Source organism: Perkinsus marinus (assembly GCF_000006405.1).
Source record: "Perkinsus marinus ATCC 50983 genomic scaffold scf_1104296931330, whole genome shotgun sequence".
Taxonomy (NCBI): Eukaryota; Perkinsozoa; order Perkinsida; family Perkinsidae; genus Perkinsus; species Perkinsus marinus.
In genome coordinates, this window is record NW_003215793.1 from 115,458 (window position 1) to 134,352 (window position 18,895).

General features: G+C 43.8%; 5 protein-coding genes across 5 annotated transcripts in view; 4 read left to right on the forward strand and 1 right to left on the reverse strand.

Annotated features, from left to right (window-relative positions):
* Positions 1 to 3,862, forward strand: part of Pmar_PMAR004387 (hypothetical protein) — a gene marked incomplete at both ends in the record, with an annotated part of 4,660 nt that extends 798 nt beyond the window's left edge. The window contains 6 exons of the mRNA XM_002786680.1: positions 757 to 839; positions 1,199 to 1,288; positions 2,437 to 2,527; positions 2,872 to 2,946; positions 3,373 to 3,558; positions 3,824 to 3,862. Of these exons, the coding sequence (XP_002786726.1) occupies positions 757 to 839; positions 1,199 to 1,288; positions 2,437 to 2,527; positions 2,872 to 2,946; positions 3,373 to 3,558; positions 3,824 to 3,862 (564 nt within the window). The remainder of the gene's footprint in view (positions 1 to 756; positions 840 to 1,198; positions 1,289 to 2,436; positions 2,528 to 2,871; positions 2,947 to 3,372; positions 3,559 to 3,823) is intronic.
* Positions 3,863 to 5,936: 2,074 nt separating this feature from the next.
* Pmar_PMAR004388 (hypothetical protein) lies at positions 5,937 to 7,211 on the forward strand (the record flags this gene model as incomplete). Its single annotated transcript, XM_002786681.1, has 5 exons — positions 5,937 to 6,099; positions 6,279 to 6,390; positions 6,442 to 6,574; positions 6,999 to 7,096; positions 7,148 to 7,211. 5 exons carry the CDS (start codon positions 5,937 to 5,939, stop codon positions 7,209 to 7,211), a joined length of 570 nt encoding a protein of 189 aa, XP_002786727.1.
* A 2,638-nt stretch (positions 7,212 to 9,849) lies between these two features.
* Pmar_PMAR004389 (hypothetical protein) lies at positions 9,850 to 10,041 on the forward strand (the record flags this gene model as incomplete). Its single annotated transcript, XM_002786682.1, has 1 exon — positions 9,850 to 10,041. One exon carries the CDS (start codon positions 9,850 to 9,852, stop codon positions 10,039 to 10,041), a length of 192 nt encoding a protein of 63 aa, XP_002786728.1.
* Positions 10,042 to 14,831: 4,790 nt separating this feature from the next.
* Pmar_PMAR004390 (hypothetical protein) lies at positions 14,832 to 16,380 on the reverse strand (the record flags this gene model as incomplete). The annotated part of the gene is made up of 2 exons (XM_002786683.1): positions 14,832 to 16,097; positions 16,351 to 16,380. 2 exons carry the CDS (start codon positions 16,378 to 16,380, stop codon positions 14,832 to 14,834), a joined length of 1,296 nt encoding a protein of 431 aa, XP_002786729.1.
* Positions 16,381 to 17,523: 1,143 nt separating this feature from the next.
* Positions 17,524 to 17,715, forward strand: Pmar_PMAR004391 (hypothetical protein; the record flags this gene model as incomplete). The annotated part of the gene is made up of 1 exon (XM_002786684.1): positions 17,524 to 17,715. The coding sequence occupies one exon, from the start codon at positions 17,524 to 17,526 to the stop codon at positions 17,713 to 17,715; it is 192 nt and encodes a 63-aa protein (XP_002786730.1).
* Positions 17,716 to 18,895: the final 1,180 nt, after the last annotated feature.

Here is an 18,895-nt window from a genome sequence, read left to right on the forward strand (position 1 = left end):
ATCGGGTTTTTTTCGCAGAGTATTATGCCACTTCACGTAAAACGGTGAAACTCCATTATATATAACGTAATACTAGTATTGATATCCATGTTTATATTCACTACATGGTATCAATATCATAACTCAATTACAGGAGACAAGTATCGCTGATAAACACTATTGATGATACATCGGAGTTTCACCCTAGTGATATAAAAAACTTTAGTGAAAAACATATCTCACGACTACTGCGTAGCGCCGCGAATATCGCGTTTTTCGCGAGTTTTACGCCACTTCGGGTAAAACGGGTTGTGACACTCCATTGAATTGTTGTATAATTATATACATAAAATATTAGATATTCGAAAAAGGACATCCGCTGGAGTGCTAACAGTATTTCCAGGTCAAATCAATTTTAAAACCATGGGTAAAATGTTAACCGCATGGGAAAAAATTGAAATTTTCGGTGAAAAACAATTTGACCTGGAAATGTTAGATATACCCAAAGTGTGAATTTATGTAGTTCTCCTCAGTGTGGCAGGAAAATATGCACATGGTCAACTGCATGTGTTGGTGATGATATGAAAAATCTGAGGAAATTCTTGATGGTTTCTGTACCCTTCTATCCTAATTTGTATAATTAGTAAGGAAAATCTTTCGAGCTCAGTAGCTGAGGAAAGCAAACATATATTCCTTAGGAATAATTCCTACTCCAACACTGTTGTTGCCATTTGGTGTTGGAAGTAGTCGACTGGGTTGTACTGTTACCCGTGTAAGGTACTCGTGTGCGGCGACTTCAATGCTGAACCATGGGAGGGAAGTATTCAGACCATTCTGAAGTCTACAGATTGGAAATCAGCGTGAGTGTATACACAAACATTTACTGAAAATTTTGAATTCGCGTGTAAACTTCTATAATCAATGAGGAAAATACTGAGCTTAGCCGAGGAAAGCGAATATGTATTCCTCCAGCACTATCAAGGTATTTCTAAAGTATATTCGGTCGTACAAGAGCAACCAATACTACGACCCTAGGACAATAACAATAAGCGCACTACCTGCACTTGAGTTCTGTATGCATGCACACACTTAGCAGCAGCACAGTAATCGATATTGGGCTCGTTCGCTATAAAGAGCAAGGCGGGGGTTTGATGAGAAACAAGGCAAACTGGACCCACAACACATCGCGTAGTTCATTATCGATTGATTTTATTCATAGATATCCACTCGAAGAATCTCAACTACGCCCTACGACGATTCAACAGCGCAAGGGGAAGCCTGTGACCCGCAGGCACATCGACTACATCTGGTCGGCCATCGGAGGGCTTGACTGTTAACACCGGATTACAGTGATGAGTGCCAAGTTGATATGTGTGTTTTCTATTCCGGGATTAGTGATAGTGAACAACTTGTCGCTATCATAGTCTCGAAAGGTTACTCTTATCACATCACATGTTCATACCAATGTTTACATTGTTTATGCGATATAGTTTCAGATCGATTCTTATTAATCTCGGAAAATAACACACATTTGCATCATATCAAATTGACACACACTGTATGTGGGTTAACGGAGGTGTACACGTTTAGTTTACCTCGGTAATTTTTCCCCATAATTTTCATACGGACTTGCCACCTGTGGTGTAGAATGCCATCTGTGTAGGTTCAAAGGTTCTCTACTAGAATCGGCTTTTTACGAATTGCCCGAGGAATGTCCACTTCTGCCATGCACAACATACCCTAGCGATCACTTGCATCTTATGGCGCGGTTCGCGCCGGAAAATAAATCGAAATTCTTCCAAGTGAGAAAGTTGGGGACGCTGTTTGTATGCTCATCTAGTCATTGATATTCGTCATTTTGTTGACCAGCTGTTAGTGTGGGAAAATATTCACGTGGTGAATTATGTGTGTTGACGATAATTCGGAAATTCTGAGGAAAAAATTTGGGAAATTTTCGCTGGTTTTTGTACACTTTATCCCGAATTCCTATAACTAGTGAGGAAAATTCTGAGATCAGCTGAGGAAAGCGAACATATATTCCTACTCCAACACTGCGGTTAAGTTCATAGGAATATGGAATTTCTTCAGGTGGTTGCCTATCCTGAAGTATTACCTGTCAGTACTGGTAACACTCAAAGGACCATCATTTATCTTAGCGGTAAAACTAAGCGTTTTTCTCAGACTCCAGGGTTTAATAACAATGGGGAAAATGATGTTCCTTACGTGATGACATTTACATGGGAAACTGATTGAAGAATGTTGGAAATTCAAAATGAGTTCCCCCCGGGAATATTATAGGTTTCTCGGTTTTTGAAATACTCGTAGTTGCATCTTTAAAGTATATTGCTGCTAATTGGTCAGTGAAATCCGATACAACTCGCCACTTGCGAATGACGCTTGCTCAAATTGGACTGTCCTTGGAGAAGCAGTTTCCATTTCACGAGTTGGTGAGCTCAGTGATGAAGTCGATGATGTTTTCAAGTCGTTTGAACAGATAGTCGTATTAGCTTTAAACGGCGAAAGATCTTCTACAGCTGATCGGCGAGAGGTAAGCGTTGGTGCTTCTGTCTTCATTGTGGGGATTATTTTCCGGTATTTATATGTGTAGGTGACTTTTGCGAAAATTCTGAGGAAAATTGAGAAAGTTATTATTGGTTTCTGTACATTTACACGCGAATTTCTTGCATGTAAACTTGTATAATTAGCGAGGAAATTTCTGGGTTCAACTGAGAAAGGCGAACATAGCTTCCAACACTGTTATTTTCATTTCCGCTCGCCCTCGAGATGAAATAATTGGAAGTTTTATAATGAGCTCATAACAAGCTGCTATGTATATGTGATATATTCAATTTTCAGCGGGTTGTGTAGTGAATGCGAATGCTCTGTACTCAGGTGGGGAGGTGGAACGTTGATGCACTAGAGCGATCTGATATATGCATATTCGAGGTGGAAGATGTCAAATGTCAAGTGAGTTCAGCTTTTGCGGTGTGGGAAAAATGCACATAGTCAGAGGAAATCGTGGGAAAATATCGTTGGTTTTTCTCCACTTGTTTTTTTTTCTTGTGAGCATTGAATCCATACAACTTAGGGTAGAAGTGGAAAAAAACCAACGGCGATTTCAATACAATCGATAAGTCAAATTTGTGAGTAATAAGTGTAACTTAATTTCATAATATCTCTTATCTCAACAACGACTAGCGCAGCTTGTGGTATGTATGTCTTGGCTGAAAACATCACTGGAAGAGAAATAAGACGAAATAGGGTAGAAAATTTCAGTCTAAATCACTTCATTTCTATGAAGTACATTTGGAAACTCCTGAGCTGAGCAGATGAGGAAACCAAACGTGTCTGGAAAGTCTTATGAAACGGCATGTGTTGCGAGCTCAATCATAGGAGGAAACTGGTCGTCAGGTCAGTTTGGGTTTCGCGCTGGCGAGGAAGCCGAGATCTGTGCTGCTACTCCATACAAGCTCCGACGATTTGCCACCAATGATCGCTCACTACTGTTCTGATTATGGTGTGGCGGTTTTCAAATCGGAGGAGGATTTGTATGAAAAAATTAAAGATAAGATATTCGAGGTGAGATGATGAATATGAGGAGGATTTTTTGGTGAATTGCCGATTCCAGTGTTGGGCAATATGATCGCTTTCCTCAGCTGAGCCCAGAAGTTTCCTCACTTGTATGCGAATTCGGGTGGATGGATAATCTCCCAAAAATCACATATTGTCACCAACACATGTGGTTGAGTATGTGCATAATTTCCAACACTGTTTCTGTGATACACCGTAGAATCATTTTGAATTTATGCAGTAGTCTCCAATCAGCTGGCAAGAGGATTATCAGATCCGACAGAGCAAGAGTGCCGATGAGAATCTGAACTGACGAGGAGATAGTCTCAGAAGGCGGACCTCACGATGTGAATTTCATGACCAGCGGATTGTATCGTGCATCTATCATCTCGGGATTGAGTTTATTATGAGTGTTGGGGAGAGAAAACTCAACGGAAGTCGATAACAAGTGGTGTATGCTTATGGTCATTGAATATTCGAGTCGCGATATAGAACTTCCATATCGGTTAGAAGCAATTCCTGGTGAGAGTGATTTCAAATTTTCCCAAAAAATAAGAAAAGAAAGCACCTCGCCATGGCCTTTTTAATAGAAAACGTGTAGGGTGATCCTATACTCGAAATATCTGGTATGAATATTGGAGTTTCGCCAGCCATTTTACGTGAAGTGGTGTAATACTCGGTGAAAAACCCGATATTCGCGGTGATATGCAGTAGTCGTGAAACATGTTTTTCACTAGTGTTTTCTATATCACTAGGGTGAAACTCCATTATTTCTTCTGGGGGATGTGTCGAGGACATTTTCTAGACACCCAACACCACATTGCTTGACACCGACTCTCTTCGATGAGCACAACGGTGACGCTGCTCGCCTCGTACGCGCGTACATAGATGATTCACGCAGCGAACTGCCTTGGATTTTTCCCTGGTATATCCAGCAGTGAAATTCTCGGCTATCTTTTGCGACATTACGTAGTTGAAGTCGATTCGGGACGTTGAGCACTGGAGAGCAACTTGACATTAAATTGAGATCTGTCGCCCTTCAATTCTCTTTTTTGAAGTGGGTCTATGGGTGAGTTAATACTTGGATACAGTGCTGAGTGCTAAGTTGATATGTGTGTTTTCTATTCCGGGATTAATGATAGTGAACAACTTGTCGCTATCATAGTCTCGAAACTTTCGAGTCGAAAGGTTACTTTTATCACATCACATGTTCATAGCAATGTTTACATTGTTTATGCGATATAGTTTCAGATCGATTCTTATTAATCTCGGAGAATAACACACATTTGCATCATATCAAATTGACACCTCCCCATTTCAGCTCGCTCATCGAAAGAGTTCCTCCCCCAGCGAGTGAGACGAATGCAAATCAAGGTGAGCATAGTTCTCCGAGCAAGTCTTTGGTATTGTTCATCATCGTCGATCATTGGTTTGCATGAGCTACTAGCAGTGTGGGAAAATATGCACATGGTCAACTACATGTGTTGGTGATAGGACGAAAATTCAGAGGAACTTTCGAGAGATTCTTATTCGTTTCTGTATACTCACCAGAATTTGTGTGTCAACTTCTTCAATAGGAGAGAAAACTCCTGAGTTCAGCTGAGGAAAGCAAAATCATATCTCAACACTGGTACAGTACGCGAATATACATGTTCCAAGGTGCAATATAACTATATAAGCGGAGCTCATATTCAAAATTTTAGCTTGAAAATCGCTCTGTAGGAAAAGTTACCTCTGCACACCTATTTTCGGTCTCTAGGTGGTGCGCACTGTAACTAGAGCTGGTTCTGACCGCTGGGAAGCGCAACTGAAACTCAATCGACTCTAACGTTCTGGGGCTCTTTGTGGAGGAGGCTGGGTTGGATTGACCTCACGTTTTAGTCCTAATAAGCATAGCGTCGCGACTTATTTCAGTGCACAACAACAGCAACATTCGGAATCATTGATCGAGTTAACGTCATAGACAGGGCGTCATATACATATCTCGTGCAATCATAGTGAGAAAAGGTGAATATCGTACAATATCACAGGAGAAAAAATCCATATTTTTCTTCAATTCTGCAAGTTACAGACAAAAACACTTTTTGTTTGTGGCACTCTGTAAGAAATAGAGGATTACACCGTCATTGCTGGTGGAGTGTATTGTCGAGGGATCAGTAACACAACGCAACGCACCTCTAGCTCTCGTGGCAAAAACTTCGCTTCGCTCCGCTCGAATTTTGAAGCGGGAATATCATTTTTGTGTTTCATCACTAGCTATGCAGCTTAAGCGTCGCTAGTACGGTTCCTGTCCTCATTCCTTGCAGTGGTGTGGTTTGGAAATTAGCATTTTTACGCATAGTTGGTTTTTTACTCATAGTTGGTTTTTTCAATTTTCTATTTTCGTGATGTCGATGTCTATGTTCCGTCCTCTAGCATGCACTGCTATGCGATCGTTCGCTACTGCAGCCGCTTCGGTAGCTCCTCAAAGGTTCCTCGTTGCTGTTGGCGCGAGCGACTTGAAAGGGAGTATTGAGGCCGCTAAGAAAGCGGTGACTCTCGCGAAATCAGGTTGGTTTGCTTTTCTGTTGATATTAATGTTGGAGGAATATGTTTTCGCTTCCTGAGGTTTCTCTCTAATTGTACAAGTTTTCCTTAGAATCACCATATTGTGACTAACACATGTAGTTGACCATCTTCATATTATTCTCTCACACTGGTTGTTATTATTTCAATGAATTGTTCGTCAGGTGATAATGTCGAATGTGTTTATATTCCAAGACCATTTCCGGAGCAACTTCTCACGAGTATGAGCGATCCTGGTGCCCACAACGCGGAGGGACAAGTGTTGTTCTCGCCTGAGTAAGTAGTTTTGATACCACTCCTTGGGAAATTTATGGTGGTTTCGTTCAGGTTCGTCGAGAACATCACTACGAATGCTTGTAATGGTATTATGAAGTCTGTGAAGGAAGCCGTTGATAAGGAAGCTGAGGAGAAGGGCGTCAGCACTCACTATGTTGTCAGGCCTCCCAGCAATAATGTTAAAGTAGGTGTTCACGAGTGTGGTTATTCGCGTTGTTGAATTTGCTATTCGTTGTGGAATGTTGCACTAAGGATTCGACATTGTAGTTATTGTGGAACTTCAAACTAACTTTACCAATGTTGCGGAAAATACAATTTAAAAGATTTATTAGATTTTTATTTAATATTTGAATTAAAATATAATTTTTAGATTTTCTATTTAAAAATATGCATTTATGAGTGTGATTGTCATTGTTGTGGAATTTTATCAAAGTGGGAATTTATAAGTGTGATTATTCGCGCTGTGGATAATTTTGAAGTAGGAATTAGTGACAGATTGTTCTCGTTTTAGAATGTGAGAACGTTGAGATTCATGAGTGTGATTATTCACGTTAAGATTCATCATGAATGTGATTATTATTGTTGTGTTATGTGTGTTCTCGCCTTAGGTTGAGCTCGCCCAGTACGTTCGTGATTCTCTGTCCAACTACGTAGTTGTTGGTCCCAGTAGTGATTGCACTGGTAGGATGGGTCAGTGGCTCGCCAGGTAAGATAATGAAGTTCTTCTTGTCTGTGAGTTGAATCGATGTGTTCTCAGGTCTGTACGTGGCGCTAGTGTTATTGTTGTGCGTGATAGTTGCACGCATGCCCCAGAGTGGTAGATCAATTTCAATGATGTGACCAAGTTCCAGGCCGATAAGGAGAGTTGATTGCTGTCATCGATTCTCAGTGATTCAATTGATAGTTGATATTATGCGGCCGTAGAAGAGCTTGTTAGTGCGCTGTTTTATCACTGTTCTGATTTCACCTGTTATTCACAAGAATAGTGCATGTTGTGTTTGATGTTAATTTCTTGTAATGGTCTGTGTATAACTCTTTATGTGAAAAGCGCGGCATTTGCGATAAGGGATGATTCGAAAACATTCGGCGAATTACGCTGTATAGATCGCTCTATTTTACCTGAAACAGTCGCAGAAGTTCGAGTGGAAGGTGAAATATGTTTTTCAGCAGTGGCTCTCATATCACGGGTGAAACTCCGTGATATATTACCTCGACTGTCCGTCTTAAGATATTCGAGACTAGAGATTTTACTCTGAAATGTATCAGCATATGGGCGCAATCGGATTAGCGTTCGCTTGGTGTGGGCTCAGGTATGGTCAACTACATGTGTAGTCGGCATTTGTAGAAATTGTAAGGAAAATCAAGATAATTCTCGCTAGTTTACCTGCATTTCTACCCAGATCTGTAGGCGTGCTAGTGAGGAAACTTTGATTCTCAGTTGAGAAAAGCGCAACATTTATTCCAACACTGACTATAGCAGTGGAGCAAATGTTGTTGATCGTTTTCTATAGTTTTTGATAAATCACTCGCATCACAGGGCAGTTCAATGGAGTTTCGTGGTGTAATACAACCGTGATATGAAAAACGCCGGTGAAAGATATATTCCATGACTGCTGCATAGCGCAAGTATCGACACTTCACATAAAACTTCGCGTGAAACTTCATTGATCGATATCATTCATGTTTATTTTCAGATGGTCATTTCAGACCGAAAGCAGTATCGAAAAACTAAGGTGATGAAGATCATTATAATTGCGTACGAGGCCGTCAAGTTTTACATGTTTTACTATTACTTGTGTTTCGTTGTTTGAGTCTGTCACCTGAGACTTGACATGAAAGGCGTTTTCTACGTCGTATAGCGCACGGCTGTTGTACTATAGGTTGTGAATGTTATTTTTTTGATATGTTAATAATACTATGAATCATGTGTAAGGTCTATGTATTGTTCCTTCCTAGTGGATACCTGCAATTCGAGGTCAGTACTGAATCAATACTGAGATCGCTACCGCCGCGATAATAGCGCGGGACAGGTTCTTTTGTGTCGGAGAATTCGTGGAGTCTGTTGTCTTTTCCATCGTTATTGAATTATTTCCTCACTGCGTTAGATATACAGGGAATGAGATATGGAAGGAGAATCTGCTCCCTTCTATAGCTGCAATGAGTTGACGTGCAAGAGCTCCTTTAGCTTCTTTATGACCAACGATTTAATAAAGGTTAACTTGTTAACCTAAGTTGAATACCGATGCGGATGGTCGCGTCGCTTCGCTAGCAATTCGTACTGCGGTAATGAAACCGTAGGGCGAGTGGACCCCCCGTGCCTGCTGGACAGCGTTGAATAGCCGAGGGCTGAGAGGGCCTATACACTTTATCCCAATCCGACCACTCCCGGGAGCAAGTACCGCAGAGAGTGCAGGCACGCACGTGCGTGACGCACGCACTATCGGCACACTCACTGAGTGTCACTCAGACTCTGTGCACCTGAGTGTCTTTCTCTCATCGGTACTTCTAAGGTCGGTTCCTACTGAACCACCCTACCAAACCCACGCGACCCGGAGTGGGATACTTAGCCAGAAATATCGAGCACGACCAAGGTGTGAGTTGAGATAGTTATAGTATAAGTGTGTGATCGGTGCAATGTGCTCTTACTGAGTCTGGATACGTGAGCTCTGAGTTCGAGGAAAGTGTTGCAATAGGCAGACTGAGTCAATGTTCGGTCGACCATTCTAACACAAAGCTTCTGCGCCCATTAACACCTGATGCTAGGGTCCCAGTATGAGTAGTGATGCTGTCACACATGGAAGACACTTAGTTTTGTGTACTTCGCCTGAGACAAGTATATACGAGAAGTCTTGCACTCGTACTTCTTCTCATTGGTTACTGGAGAATTTGGCATCACATCAATTAATCGATGCCTTTCGGGCACCACTAGCAACCTTCGTTGTCCGACTGTGCGGCTCTGCTTGTGCGAAGTAGACAGATGGACAGTAATCTTAAGCGTAGCTTGCGTGTATATGCATCGAAGGATCGAGCGCATTTATAAACGTTCATGGATCTCCCAAAGATTGCTTTTGGGTTGTCTGTATTAGCTTTCGGGATTGTGTTGCCAGAGTCACTGGTATCGATCAATTCATAGGCATCGGTGGACAACTCAATCACCGAGTATACCCGTCAACAAACTCTGTCTACTGCGCACTGTCACGCTGTCTCCTACCACCGTGAACGATAGTGAGCATGCGTGCTGTCGAAGTTCATGGTTTATATACGCTGAACGACATTCCAATCTCAATCTCGCAACTGAACACTCGTCTACTCTTCGTTGCCATTTTACTCCGATAGTTTATCAACCCTGTGACTATGGTTAAAATCGTGCGCGAAGTTCGCGCCCCAAATACCGAAGAAATGAATACTCATCTGCTCCTCATATCCAATTCACTTTGACAGCTTATTAACCCTTCGGCCATGGTTAAAATCCTCTGTATGTTGATTGCCATCCTCGACGTCCTCCAGGCTGAGGATACTCAGCCGCACCTCCGTGCACTGAGGAACCCTTCTTGCGCTATGTCGAAGTGCGGATCTGGTTGTGATCCTAAGGTCTGCATCTGCACTAGTGATCACTTCTTAGCGCCTTGTACTTGCTTATGCTATTCGTGAGCGAGTCCATTCATTGTGGATCCGTAAATCATTATGGGACTCCAGGCAATAGTCAATGGCATACAGATATCTACCCTACCATTCATAGTTATAAAATCGTCAATATGCTTCGAACCGAGTCACTCTCAAATTGGCATGAATCCATGCATAAGGGTTCATTTTTTGTTGCTGGCTTGCTGTTGTTCGAGTCTCTAGCTCCATCCACGAATTGTTTATTGACTTTTGATTGTCTCATCGTCACATCGTCATTAACTGGACAGATAGTGTTGGGTTGTCCATGGAGTAACTTCCACATCTCTGGCTGGTGAAACTCGTGATATAACCAACTCGTGAGTGTTCATCAACCGTTAGTACTAATTTGGACAGAAATGATTTCCGAGAATACTTTTACAGGTGATTGCGTAGGGGCATGTGTTGTAGTCGTGAATCGATAAACTCTGTCTACTCAGTAGACTCTACTGCGCACAATCATGCTGTCTCCATTTCAATGGTTCCACAACATGTGTGGACATGAAAATTGGGCTTCCCGCTCACACACAGCGCATTATTTGGACAACTGGTGTTCAAATGTGAATTTGAACTTTCATTCCATGAAAAACTCCTTTCACTAGTCGGAAATCAAATTTCATCTATCTAATTTGTTCTTTCAACTGCTGAGTTGGAGATTGAAAAGGTGTAGATAGGATATCGCTTACTTTCCTGGAGTATGTATCAATAATAACCAATTCGGCTTCAGGCAAAATAGATTCTCCTTACATTGTAAGTTCCTGTCGATGTCGACAAGCGCCAATCCAGCGTATTGATACTGACATGGAATTCAATATACTTTTCAACCCATTCGCCTTGAGGCTCTTGAGTCAACCAGTGTCCCGACCGAAACCCCTGCCAGGGACAACTCAATCACCGAGTATACCCGTCAACACACTGTCACGCTGTCTTCTACCACCGTGAACGATAGTGAGCATGCGTGCTGTCGAATTTCATGGTTTATATAAGCTGAACGACATTCCAACCTCAATCTCGCAACTGAACACTCGTCTTTGCCATTTCAGTATACCTTGTGATAGTTACCAACCTGATAGTTACCAAGCTATTTCTGAATCAGAAATTCTGATACCTCAGTCCGATAGTTTATTAACCTCGTGACTATGGTTGAAATCCTCTTCGTGTTGATTGGCATCCTCGGCGTCTTTCAGGCTGAGGAAACTCCGCCGCACCTCCGTAAACTGAATGGATCTCCTTGCCAGGCGATAGTCTGTGGACCTGATTGTGATCCTAAAGTCTGCAGCTGCTTTATTGATGACTGGGCGTGCGTTTGTGAGTGTTATTCGTCATAGAGTAGAGCCATGATGGATCTGTATCATCAGGGAGATGGTTGATGGGATTCGATTATTTAGTCTACCATTTATACTCATCTAACATCATCGATAATCCTCAAGCCATGTCTAAGATTCCGTAGTTCGGCACTTGGCATAAGTCCATGCATAGCGGTTTATCCTTTGTTGCTGGTTGGGTGAAAGCCGGTAGTAGCTCTGAACTTAGCTTTGATTTCAGTGGCTCGATTGTTGGCTTTTCTCGTCGCATTATCTCTGTTATCTGGCCAAATAGGGTTGGGTTTGTGGTTTGATGGATGGTCGATAGTGGGCCTCACGCACAGGTTGTGTGCGCCACGGTGTGCTTGCGTGCAATCATGTGCACGCGTGTTTTTGCTCGGGCCGAGCAATGGCCAGTCTTTTATTCGTACAACCCAAGTCTGAGTCGTAGTAGACCCCATCTCCATCAGATTTATGTCTTAGTAGTTAGTTATTGACCTTGAGACTTAATGGCATCTTCAATGAGTCGTGTTCATGAGGCGGAGCCCGGTAAAATTCTCACAGGGTTCACCATGGAGAAACTGTCGCCTACAATCTAATAATATATAAACATATATTCATAAATACGTATGTTGATGAAATACAATATAATCCCCGATTATTCATCAACCTTGAGCGCTGATTTGGAAAATATCAACGATTTTTCCAAATGATTCCCTACTAGAAAATGGTCTAGGACTATGATCAACGACCTGCTGATCCAGGAAATTCCTAGGACAAGTGCCCAGTTGATTGACTAGGACGATATGCGGACACGGGAACTGCGCTTTTCACTCCACCACATTGACATCATTTGGACAACTGGTGTTCAAATTGTGTTGTCCAGTTGTCTTAATGTCATGAAAACGGCTGTCAATTATCCATGGACTAGAAGTATGACAATTCTAGCTGTCCAAAGTAGCGTTTAGCTCAACTAGGCGAGTCGCGTCAGCTGATGTAACAAATGCACATATATACAAAGGCTTTTTGTGCGCCCTAGTCAAGCTTTAGTTAAGACTCAACTCAAACACTCAACAATATTGTACTTGCATGCACGACAATGCGAAAATGGATATGTCTTACGCCGATAGGTCATTTACGCACGCAGAACCTATGACGGCATATGCAACGCAGGATCTGAGAAGTCATAGCAATATCAAATCGATGATTTGCGTTATATCGACTGTTCGGTATGTGTAAATTGACTCCGTTCGGCCACCACTAGCTGCATTTGTTGTCAGGCTGTGCGGCCCAGCTGGAGCGAGTAGACAGATACATGTATATGGCGAACGTGAGAGTCTAAGCTTAGTTCACGTGTGTATCTGTTTTTGAAGATTACCGTCGGGTTGTATATATCATCACGATATAGATAATCCAACATGATATTATAATGTTGCCAGAGTAACTAGTATTGACTACCTCCAATCGATGACTTCGAGTTGACACGCCCACAAACTTTGTCCACTCCGTACAATAATGCTGTCTACTTCTCCATGGCTCCACAGTGGAGCTTCCGCGCGGGAATTTGAGCATGCTTGCTGCCGTAGTTCGTGATATTCTAGCTCAGCTGAATGTCATCCCGATCTCAGTCTCACAACCGAACATTCGTCTACTCTTCGTTGCCATTTCACTTTGACAGCTTATCAACTTTCCGACTATGGTTAAAATCCTCTGTATGTTGATTGCCATCTTCGACGTCTTCCAGGCTGAGGATACTCAGCCGCACCTCCGTGCACTGAAGAACACTCCTTGCCCTTATAGTTCTTGCGGACCTGGTTGTGATCCTGAGCTCTGCACCTGCACCCATACGCCCTTCATATCGTCTTGTACTTGCTCATGCTATGCGTGAGCTAGTTCATTCTTTGTGGATCCGTAAATCATTATGGGACTCCAGGCAATAGTCAATGACATACAGATATCTACCCTACCATTCATAGTTATAAAATCGTCAATATGCTTCTAATCGAGTCACTCTCAAATTGGCATGAATCCATGTATAGCGGTTAATTTCTTGTTGCTGGCTTGCTGTCGTTCGAGTCTCTAGCTCCATTCTACGAATTGTTTATTTACTCTTCAATTGTCTCGTCATCATATCGTCATTACCTGCACAGATAGTGTTGGGTTGACCATGGAGTAACTTCCACATCTCTGGCTGGTGAAACTGAATTCGTGATATAACAAACTCGTGAGTATTCATCAACCGTTAGTATTAATTTGGACAGAAATGATTTCCGAGAATATTTTTACAGACGATTGCGTAGGGGCGTGTGTTGTAGTCGTGAATCGATGAGCTCTGTCTACTCAGTGTCGGGGTATCGGTTGATAAACTCTTAGAACAACACCATGCAGGCGTCCCTGCAACCATCGAATTCGAGCCCCCCCCAGTCGGATGCGCCTATTCCAAACATCTTGTGCGCGCGTGCACGTGCCGTAAGCAGCTGCACGTGTACACAGCCAAATCCGAAAAAGGTGTCGGGGTATCGGTTGATGAACTCTAAGAACAACACAACAAGGGAACTCGAGCTAGAGCAACCAATACTACGACCCTCGGACAATAACAATAAGCGCACTACCTGCAGTACAGGTCCTGCACTTAAGTTCTGTACGAATACACACACTTAGCAGCAGCACAGTAATCCATATTGGGCTCATTCGCTATACTGAGGAAGGCGAAGGTTTGATGAGATTACAAGGGTGCGACGGTCTGGACACCTTGAGCTACCAATCTTCCAGTAGGTCCTAGCACTTGACGTTGTTGGGCAGCCATCAAAGCTATCTTTGGAGGCACCGGCTCCGTCATCGAAGGAGGACTGCTCAACACAGAATCTATATAGGAGGTCGCGTTGCCACCCTGGCAACACCGCCTCGACCGTACACCTCTGTCAACGGCATCCAATGCATCTCGCATCAACCATGGAATACCAGGCGGGCCTGCCTTCGTATTCCGACCAATAATACGCACCGGTATCTCTGAATACAATATATCTAACTGAAAATATTTTAAGAAGTCGTGCCCCAAAATCACGGGGAACGCCAACGATTCTACAATAAGAGCTGTAATCAAAAAGGGGATACTCAACTCATCAGCAGTGGAGCGGGCTCTCTCCCCCACCCCTGTTGCTGTAATCAGATTAATCGCTAATGTTGCCACACCAATAATCTTACAAGAGGACTTATCTATTGTAATCAACGACGGCCCATTCACGGGGCTAACTTCGCAGCCAGCAGGAATCACATCACGTGCTACCATCGTGGCACAGCAGCCAGTATCCACGAGGCAGCGAACAGGGCCAACAGACTGAAAATTTGACACAAGTTTTACAGACAAGAATAGACCAGAATCATCTCTAAAAGGGTACAAAGTCAACGTTTTCTTATGATTATCAGGGACCAAGACTTTAGCGACTGGCGACGGGGGGCTGCTGGGCGGCCGCCCCGCTAATTTCCCTGTTCCGGCATCTCACCCTTCTTAATCTTCTCCAGCAGAGCTGGGCGCTCAGGACACGAGCGGGACAAGTGTGCCTTAGAACCACAGATGAAGCAACCCTCACTGCACTTCTTATGAGGACAGTTATAGGATGCATGCTTCCCTTCACAGATCCCGCACGGCACCAGCTGTCTCCTGGGCTGCGTGAGTCCTGCACGCATGTCCTTATCCTTACGACCAGGGTCTTGTTGAGCCTTGAGGATATCCTCCAGGGACCCAAGCAGGGCATTCTGCGAAGTATGCATAGCGTTGATAGCCTTAGTCTGAGATTCGATAAGCGAAGCCAACTGCTTGTCCTTGTCTGGGGAAGGTTGTGCCACCGCCCCGGGGCACCCATGCTCATCCTCGGACACAGCCGCCGCAGCATGCTTGGCCGTCCGAGACTGCTTCCCTCTGTAATCTTCTATAATCTGGCAGACCTCAGTTATACCCTTAGGTCGACGTCTTCTCAGAACCGGCCTGGCTCCCTCCGGGGCACAGGCAATGAGCCGATCCAACAACATACGAATCTTAACCAAAGGGGGAAGCTTCTCCTCCGCCGGTAACATCTTGTCGTACTCCTCCAGGGCCCGCTTCAAGATGGCCATGAACTGACTGACATGACCCTTCCCGTCCCAAGATAAGGCGTGGAACTTCTCCAAGGCCTCGTCGGGACGAATCAGGTCAAAGAGTTGTAACATCATCTCCCGATCAGCAGCGAAGTCCTTCTTGCCAGCATTCTCGTCCCACGTGTCAAAATAGGAATCCCTGAAGAATCTACCCAGTCTCTCGGCCATCATGTGCTCGTTCCAACCGGCCGCCCTGGCATCTGCCTCAAACCTTCGGAACCAGATCCGCAGGTCGGAGACCCCATCATATCTCTCCGGCATCTGGGCGGTCACCACTTGCAACGTCTGACCAGTGAGGAGGGGCGCCAACATGTCTTTCGTCTGTGATAACTCGGCCTGCTTGTTGTCCTCAGCCTCCTCAGTAACCATACTTTGATGCTTTAGTGTCAGGGCCGCTTGAGGGGGTGACCTTTCCTCTAGCACGCGGTTATACTCTTCAACTGAATGCCTCGCCATTTCGGCCGCCTGATTAGCCGCCGCCTCACCCAACTCAGCACGAATGAACTCGTCATAGGCCTCCTGAGCTGCCTCCTCAGGATCGCGACGCACCAAGGGGGTCCGAGGGCCCTTCCCCTCCGCTCGGGGCAGAGTGGGGGGTAGAACCAGAAGCTGAACCAACCATCTCGTAGTTGTAATCGTTCGTAACAAGGAGCTGCTACCAAAAAGGTATCGGTTGATGAACTCTAAGAAGAACACAACAAGGGAACTGGAGCTAGAGCAACCAATACTACGACCCTAGAACAATAACAATAAGCGCACTACCTGCACTTGAGTTCTGTACGAATACCCACACTTAGCAGCACAGTAATCGATATTGGGCTCATTCGCTATACTGAGGAAGGCGAAGGTTTGATGAGATTACAAGGGTGCAGGCAAACTGGACCCACAACATCAGTAGACTCTACTGCGCACAATCATGCTATCTCCATCTCAATGGTTCCACAACATGTGTGGACACGAAAATTGGGCTTCTCGCTCACACACAGCGCATTATTTGGACGACTGGTGTTCAAATGTGAATTTGAACTTTCATTCCATGAAAAACTCCTTTCGCTCGTCGGAAATCAAATTTCATCTATCTAATTTGTTCTTTCAACTGCTGAGTTGGAGATTTTGCATATTCGCTGATTATCAGCTGCTGATAACGTATATGCCATATACCATATGAAGATATTCATGAATACATATATTGATGAAATATACTCCTGACGAATAATTTCTGATTATTTATCCACCGTGGGTACTAGTTTGGACAACATCAAGGATTTGCCCAAATGGCTTCCAAGGACATCTGTCCACTCATCTGGACTCCAGATTAACAAGGATAATGGACAAGAACCTGACTTTCACATTGTCGACGTTCATAATATGAACTTCATATCACACACTCATCTGAGGAAGTTTCTGTTCAAAGTAATCGCCTGCCGATGAAGCTCATACAGTTCCGGCTCTGGCGAAGGAGAAAGCATTTTTAAGAAATACCCTCAAGCGTAGTATGCAGCATAGTGTATGCCGGTCTATGACCTTTTCGGACATCCAAAACGTCTAAACTCACGGGAAAATAGAAACCAGGCGAAGGTTGTACTACACGTAGTGGATATTATTGTCGCAGATTCCTGCAAGACAATCGACGAGTCCGAGCAGCCCCGTTCACAAACTCTGTCTACTACGCACATTAACGCTATCTTCTTCCCGATGGTTCCACAATGGAACTCCCACTGCAGTGCGTGAGTTTGAACATGCGTGCCGCCGTAACTCATGGTACTCCACCTGAGCTGAGTGACATCCTGCTAGTAGTAACACCCGCACTGGTTGACACAGCAACACTTAGGAAAGCCATAATTGATAATAAGGCTTCTTATCTTATCCATTTCAGCCTGAGCGAACCGTTTCATGTAACGAATAATGGGCGAGCGAGAGGCGAGCGAGATTCGTGCATACGTGCGCGAAGTTCGCGCCCCGAATACCGGAAAAAGCGAATGCTCATCTGCTCCTCATATCCAATTCACTTCGACAGCTTATTAACCCTTCGGCTATGGTTAAAATCATCTGTATGTTGATTGCCATCCTCGACGTCTTCCAGGCTGAGGATACCCAGCCGCACCTCCGTGCACTGAAGAACTCTCCTTGCGCTCCGTCGGCTTGCGGATCTGGTTGTGATCCTAAGGTCTGCACCTGCACTGGTGATCACTTCTTATCGCCTTGTATTTGCACATGCTATGCGTGAGCGAGTCCATTCCTTGTGGATCCGTAAATCCTTATGGGACTCCAGGCAATAGTCAATGGCATACAGATATCTACCCTACCATTCATAGTTATAAAATCATCAATATGCTTCGAACCGAGACTCTCAAATTGGCATGAATCCATGCATAGCGGTTCATTCTTTGTTGCTGGCTTGCTGTCGTTCGAGGCTCTAGCTCCATTCCACGAATTGTTCATTGACTTTTCAATTGTCTCGTCATCATATAGTCATTATCGGCACAGATAGTGTTGGGTTGACCATGGAGTAACTTCCACATTTCTCGCTGGTGAAACTGAAGTCGTGTCACGACTAACTCGTGATATAACAAACTCACGAGTTTGTTATATCACGACTGTCGTGATATAACAAACTCGTGAGTATTCATTAACCGTTAGTATTAATTTGGACAGAAATGATTTCCGAGAATATTTTTACAGGTGATTGCGTAGGGGCATGTGTTGTAGTCGTGAATAGATGAACTCTGTCTACTCAGTAGACTCTACTGCGCACAATCATGCTGTCTCCATTTCAATGGTTCCACAACATGTGTGGACATGAAAATTGGGCTTCCCGCTCACACACAGCGCATTATTTGGACAACTGGTGTTCAAATGTGAATTTGAACTTTCATTCCATGAAAAACTCCTTTCACTAGTCGGAAATCAAATTTCATCTATCTAATTTGTTCTTTCAACTGCTGAGTTGGAGATTGAAAAGGTGTAGATAGGATATCGCTTACTTTCCTGGAGTATGTATCAATAATAACCAATTCGGCTTCAGGCAAAATAGAATCTCCTTACATTGTAAGTTCCTGTCGATGTCGACAAGCGCCAATCCAGCGTATTGATACTGACATGGAGTTCAATATACTTTTCAACCCATTCGCCTTGAGGCTCTTGAGTCAACCAGTGTCCCGACCGAAACCCCTGCCAGGGACAACTCAATCACCGAGTATACCCGTCAACACACTGTCACGCTGTCTTCTACCACCGTGAACGATAGTGAGCATGCGTGCTGTCGAAGTTCATGGTTTATATAAGCTGAACGACATTCCAACCTCAATCTCGCAACTGAACACTCGTCTTTGCCATTTCAGTATACCTTGTGATAGTTACCAACCTGATAGTTACCAAGCTATTTCTGAATCAGAAATTCTGATACC